The sequence below is a fragment of the Alligator sinensis genome, unplaced genomic scaffold, assembly GCF_000455745.1.
Source record: "Alligator sinensis unplaced genomic scaffold, ASM45574v1 scaffold471_2, whole genome shotgun sequence".
Classification (NCBI taxonomy): domain Eukaryota; kingdom Metazoa; phylum Chordata; order Crocodylia; family Alligatoridae; genus Alligator; species Alligator sinensis.
Window position 1 is genome coordinate 632,704 of NW_005842143.1, and position 6,919 is coordinate 639,622.

The 6,919-nt window shown below is 49.1% G+C and overlaps 1 protein-coding gene across 1 annotated transcript in view; it reads left to right on the plus strand.

The window, feature by feature from the left end:
* The first annotated feature begins 5,281 nt into the window (after positions 1–5,281).
* The window catches only part of SHCBP1L (SHC binding and spindle associated 1 like), a 61,399-nt gene continuing 59,761 nt past the window's right edge, over positions 5,282–6,919 (plus strand). The window contains exon 1 of the mRNA XM_006025380.2: positions 5,282–6,919. This exon is cut by the window's right edge and continues 108 nt beyond it. Coding sequence (XP_006025442.2) covers positions 6,596–6,919 — 324 coding nt within the window. The 5' untranslated portion in view covers positions 5,282–6,595.

A 6,919-nucleotide genomic window follows, 5' to 3' on the forward strand; every position in this document is an offset into this window, starting at 1 on the left:
CACTGCTTTCTTTTTAGGAGCTTACTGCTGCCCCTTCATAACATCTTATGAAGTAAGATGCTGCTAACAAAAGGTTACGTATCTCTGATATAGTTAATCTATAGGGTGCAAATCTACCTTGCCTTCTATTTGACTTCAGACTAACATAGCTAACTACCTGTCCCTGCCCTCTGTTGGTCACTGAAGCAACATAGAATTGCAGGTACTCCTCACTTAATGTTGTCCCAGTTAACATTGTTTCATTATTATGTCACTGATCCATTAGAGAACATACTTGTTTAAAGTCATGCAGTGTTCAGTTATAATGCTGTTTGGCCACCGCCTGCTAGTAGGTAACTACTGTGATGTAACTGGATTTTCTTAACATTGTTTTGCTTAAAGTCGCATTTTTAAAGAACGTAACTATGACATCAAGTGAGGAGTAGTTGTGCGTGGGCTCTGGACATCCTACCATTTCTTCTCTGCCAACTTAATCCCATTGCGAAATACTCCCCATATTAGGGCCTTCTGTGACAGGGGTGGGAAAACTGAGTGCTGCGTATGCATAGAGCAGGTGAATTCATGTCTGGAGCATGCACCAAGATAGGTGTTATAACCCTCTAGCAACCCCTTTGCACTCAAAGCTAGAGTGAATTTCCCCATCTGTGTGTGAGAAATGTATTGTTGAGCAGACACTTAAATACAGAGGCTACATTTAAGATTGAATGCCATCTTTTTTGCTTCTGCAGCCCTACAGCTGAGGGCAAGTGAAACTCGGGGGGATCTGAACCCTAAGTCTCCGGACTTTGGTTTGCACATAGGATGCCTGTCAGAGGATTTCCAAGTACCTGTAGCCCCAGGCTGGGGTGGAGGATACTTGCGGATAGCAGGGCCACATATGGTTCTTGAATGATTCAAATGGATTTGGACCTGATCTGGCTAATTTGACCTGGGACACGAAAATTTTTTCTTAAATAAAAAAAAAAATTGTTGTCACTGCACTAGCTCATTTTTTCCTGCAACTATAAAAAAGTGACCCTCCTGCTGTAGGGCACTGTCATCATGACACTGATGTTGAAGTGTTTACTCTTCTGATCTAGAACACCCCATTGACACATGCCCAATCACAGAAACATTCCTCTTATGCTTAGATTTACACCAGTCTGTTTTGAGGGTCTCACTGTAAAGACCAGGGGACTGTTTACCCAGAGTCATTTGGAAAATATCTAAGCCCTGTTCTGTGTAGAATTATGCATCTGTACAAGACCCTTACACTCATGAGCTCGGCTATTTGATAAGGGACTGATAATCTATTCTGTTTATACTAACTGAGAAACATTCTCAGTAAACCAGATGTTTCTCTCTGCCATGTCTGTTAAAATACAATCTCACAAATATGTTTGTGTATAAGAGGGAGATTATGGGACAATACTTGGGGTATCTGTTTGTAAAAGGGCTTTGGCTTCCACATGAGGAAGCTTTGTAAAAAATAATTTTCTTAAACCCTAAGCAGAATTCCACCAGGCTATTTTCTCTGCTCCTTGCATTGCATAGCTTAATTCTTCCAGCATTTTTACATGGTTGCTGATTTCCAGTTTTTTTCTCCAGAGGATTTGATTGACCATTCTAAACAAAATCTAGTTGTCTTGATCTTTTAAGTCCAACAAGCCTGAAATGTTTTTTTTTTCAATTAAGCCTGGAACACTGAGATCTTTTCAGTCTAATTTTTAATGGTCATTTGCCATTAAATTTGCCATTTAGACTCTTTCACAACTGCTGTTTTAATGCAATACATCAAAATGCTGCTTGATCAGAAGCAATCTTTCTTTTCTGTTTGCCAAAGCCTGAAAGGTAATGGGCACGCAGAACTTCATATGAGTTCAATGACAGCTGCAGATAGCTCCCCCCAGGATTTGGCCTCATAGGCCATGTCCACATGAGCACAGATGGGTGGTATGTGGCATTGCAGATGGGTCACGCACCACACACGGAGGCATTTTCTGTGCTGCTACCTTGCCATGCGGGGGGCGGGATTTTTTGACTCTGGGAGAACTTAGGGTAAAAAACCCCTGCGCGGATAAAAAGAAGGGCAGCACACGTGGCAGCAACGTGAGCTGCCCCAAACTGGAGCCTGACAGGCCAGAGCCACGCTCCAGCTGCCAGTTGCAGAAGTGCAATGGCTGCAGCTTCCCCAGCCCCCAGGTAAGGCTGCTGGGGCCTCCCCGGCACCATGTCAAAGCCCACGTGGCCCAGGAGCTCTCCAGGGACCAACACCAGCCATACATGGTGTGCCACTGCTTCTTGTCCCCAGGGAAGCAAACTTCTGCACTCCTGTGGAGGCAGCCACGTGGTTTAATTTTAGTTCACATTAGTTGACATTTTACTTCCCAGCCAGCATATCATTTCTGTGGTAAACTGCGGCGGGTGGATGACCAGCCCTCCAGTACGACCAGGCCGGGGACGAAAGGGACACTGACTCAAGTTAAGGTGGTAAAATAAACTTAGGTTTTACTTACAACTTGTGCAAGATGACAGAAAAACTCTTAAACAGCAGTTAAACAGCAAGTAGGCAGCAGCTGCTTCTTACAATGTACAGCCAGAAGATAATAGAACAACGAAGTACGAACAACGATTGCAAATGCGGGTAACAACAGCAAAACTGTTGTACGAGAGCTCGGTGTGTTTGATATGTTTGGTAGCGAGTATACAATATTAAATCGGCCTAGGGGACACGGGTTCCTGGAAAGGGTGATCAGTCCTCTCCAACTGTTCGTGTGGAACCCCGAGTCCCTGCGCTTTGGCGCGCTGTCCCTTTTATAAACTCCTAAGCCAATCAGAATATGCTGCTGATGTTCAGTTAGGAGAGTGTGACTGCCGGCCGTGCAGCCACGCGTCTCATGCAGCTTCTGATTCGCTGAGGCCGTCTGATCACGTGCCTGTCCGCACTGTGATCATGAGCTCTTCACACGCTGAACACAACTTACCCTCGTGTTTCACACTGGGCTGGCACGTGGGCTGGCATTTGGTCACCTTTTTACTCAGACATGCCCCCTTGACCAAATGCTTCGACACTCTATTCTTAACATATTGTAAAATATAACAAACCCTTCTAATTTCTATATCAACAACAAACAATGGCATTAACAGTGTAAATAAAGGTGTCAACAAATATAGAAATGGAGAACTTTATAGGCTTGTTACGCCGTTGTCATCTTGCTCTCGCTCAATGGGCTCAACTGGTAAATGAACACATATATAAAGAATAGCCAAAGCAACTACTATAAGATTGACTAAAGAAATTAAATTGGTAATCCAGAGTCCCATTACAAGAGTCTTGGTGATGTCATGCGTTGATGTTCTCTCTCTCTCGCGGATCTGGGTAGCGTCTCTCAGGTCGACCAGGGTGGCAGTCACGATCGACCCGCATATCAGGATGGTGATTACTGTCACGACGATCCACATGCACCTTGTGCTGGTGGTCAAATGATGCAGCGCAGCAAATCGTTGATGGCACAGCATTTTCACCAACTAACAAATAGACAGCCTGTCTGCTCCTGAAAAACGAAACTTATAACAAAACTTCTATTATTAATTATGGTGTTGTCACTCTGTCCCCAGGACCTAAAGTAGTAACTATGATTATAGGACACAGGGACAGGTTTTGGTCGAGTCCAGATAGAAGTGGCCGCTGGCTGTTACTCGTCTTTTGGCTTTCCTTCGAACTCGAACCGGAATCCCATTACGGTAGCTAGTTGGCGTTGGCCTTCATCCCCGAGGGCGCGCAACTGTTGCTTCGTGAGCCCTGCACGGTTGAGTAAAAATCCAAACATGACTCTCTCCTCGGGCGTCCTTATCAGCCACGGGTGGAATTCTCACTGAAGGTTAAATTCTTGATGCCTCGGCCTCAGAGCCTCGACCGGGTATGCTGAGGGGCGATCTCTCGCATCGGTGGTGGTTCCCTCGCTCGATTTTAGGAGTGCTTGTAGTCGGGGAAGGTGACTTAAGATATTCCCTGCTTGTTGACCCGTTACTGGGTTCAGTAGGAGTCGGAGCGTGATGGCTTCTGCTCCTCCATACACTTCCACGCAGGCTTCTACGGCCTCCAGTGTTGCTGGAATTGCTCCAGGATTTTTCAAGTAGCGATGAGCCCATCTTCTCTTACACTGTGCTTGTGTTAGTCCCAGCTGGTGGGCTCTAGGATTCCACGTGAGGTACGACACTCCAATGATGGCCAAAAGCAGTTGTTGTGCGTCGGCGTTCTGTAGTCGTCCTTCGTCCCAAACATGGGACTTATGAGTTACTTGACCCACGACGAGTGCTGGGAGTGGGATGGGCCAGTGATCGTTATCTGTGACCACGTCCAGATCGGTGGCATGCCCCCTACTCCACGCAGCTTGTCAGGTCAGGACACTTGCTTCTTCCGAGTCGAGGATGTCCGATCCAAATTCGACAACTAGTCATCCTAGCCACATGGCCAGGGTTTCTCCCGGTTTCACCCGTGATTCACGACATAGATCTTGTAATTCAGGCCGGGTGCGTGTACTGTGGGTCATGGTGGTTTGGGTGGTCCTTTGTGCATCATGCAGGAAGGCTGGATACAATTGTTCTACTAACACTATTGGGTGCGGTACAGTCAAGAGAGATGTTTGTGTTAACTGGCAGCGCTAGATACAATGTTTCTCCCTCGTAGGACGCTGGGCTTTCTCTTCGTGTTACTCCAGGGGGCGTACCATCTCTTGGCTCCACTCCAGGGGCCGGGGCCGAAGGACTTGGTACGGTCGGCCTGTCTCCTGAGGGAACTTTCTGGCCCCTTTTATTCTCCCCTTCTTCGCCAGCGCCATCTTGGAATGGCGGCAGCGCGGAGCCTCTCGCTGCGTGCTCCAGCGACTCCATGCCTGCTGTACGCAAACGGGCCTCCAAATCTTTAATTTCCCTCAATAAACCCGTCACCGCACGAAGTAACACACTTATAATCTTTCCTTCATTCCATTTTTGCCCTGACCATTTCACTGCATGGTGGCCCTCGGTCTCTAGCCCCTCCCGTAGCTGGGTAAGAAGCTCGTGGCCTCGTGATCCGGGCGCTAGTGCCGGACAATTAAACTGGTTCGCGGGACTGGGTTCCCCTCCTTCTCTCAGGTACTGTGTGAAGAGAGCAAACTCTTGCACTGGGGTATGATCACTTATGTCGGTAGATGATTCGGCACGATGAAGTTGTACCTCCGCAGCCGTATCTGGTGGTCGGTACAAGACCGCAGGGCTAGCTAGGAGACACCCTAAGGCTGCATGAGTGAGGCCTGTAACGGCCCATTCTTTGAGTGGCCCCCCGGTGTTTTCAGTTGGGCGGATCGAAACATGGCTGCTGATCCTCCCATCTGGCTGGGCCTGGTGATACGCCACATGGGCCCATAAATCATCGGCATTTGTGGTCGGGGGCCTGTGGTGATTTCGCCACGGGCAATGCCGGACTGATTGGTCAGTGCACTCTTCATTCTCCCTTTGCCCCAGAGATCCTGTTCGTGACGCCATGAGGTAAACTGCGGCGGGTGGATGACCAACCCTCCGGTACGACCAGGCCGGGGACGAAAGGGACACTGACTCAAGTTAAGGGTGGTAAAATAAACTTAGGTTTTACTTACAACTTTTGCAAGATGACAGAAAAACTCTTAAACAGCAGTTAAACAGCAAGTAGGCAGCAGCTGCTTCTTACAATGTACAGCCAGAAGATAATAGAACAACGAAGTACGAACAACGATTGCAAATGCGGGTAACAACAGCAAAAACTGTTGTACGAGAGCTCGGTGCATTTGATATGTTTGGTAACGAGTATACAATAGTCGGCCTAGGGGACATAGGCTCCTGAAAAGGGTGATCAGTCCTCTCCAACTGTTCGTGTGGAGCCCCGAGTCCCTGCGCTTTGGCGCGCTGTCCCTTTTATAAACTCCTAAGCCAATCAGAATATGCTGCTGATGTTCAGTTAGGAGAGTGTGACTGCCTACAGCCACACGTCTCATGCAACTTCTGATTCGCTGAGGCCGTCTGATCATGTGCCTGTCCGCACTGCGATCATGAGCTCTTCACACGCTGAATACAACTTACCCTGTGTTTCACATTGGTCTGGCATGTGGGTTGGCGTTTGGTCACCTTTTTACTCAGACAGTTTCCTTGTATCTGAATCTTCCTTAGCTGAATTTCAGTATCTGTCAGTATTTTTTCACATGCTATCAGTCAGATTTCTTACAGCACTTGAGTTATTTCTGTCAGTTGTTACAGTGGTGAGAACAGTGAGGTATCTATCCACTGCTAACTATACTGCAGCCATGTATATGACCCGGCATGTCCTTCCTCTACCTCTGGGCATCGTTTTAGGCCAGCTTAGTGATCTAAACGCACATATCAGGATGCATCCTCGCCCGGGTTTTCTTTACTCCGCCTCTTCAGAAATAAATACCAGAGTGCAATGGCAGGACCAGACAAGTCATTCACCTCCTTATAGCGGGTCTGCCCCAGGGAAGAGACAGTCTTCTCCCTGCGCGGTGGGGTGGGGAAGGCGCCCCTCTCAGCTCTCAAGTCGGAATACACCCCGAGCAGGGGCGGCGACCAGGGGGAACCTCCCAATATGGCCCCCATGCATGGCCCCACACCGCACAGCTCCTCACGCAGGTCGCGCCAGTCCCTCTGGTTCGAGCAGGAGCGGAAGCTGGAGATGCAACTGCTGGCGCTGCCATGGCGCGCTCCCATTGGCCGGCGGGCCCGCGCCGCACGCCCATTGGCCAGAGCGCCAGCGCGGCGGGTAACTGCCGCGAAGCTCGTGGCAGGCGGGGCCAAGGCCATGGCGTCGTGCGCTGCTGAGGAGTCGGGCGAGGAGCCGGACGCGGGGCCCAGTCGGCAGCTGCCGCTGTGCAGCTGGGGGGGGGGCACAGGGGGGGGCGCCGCCCCGCTG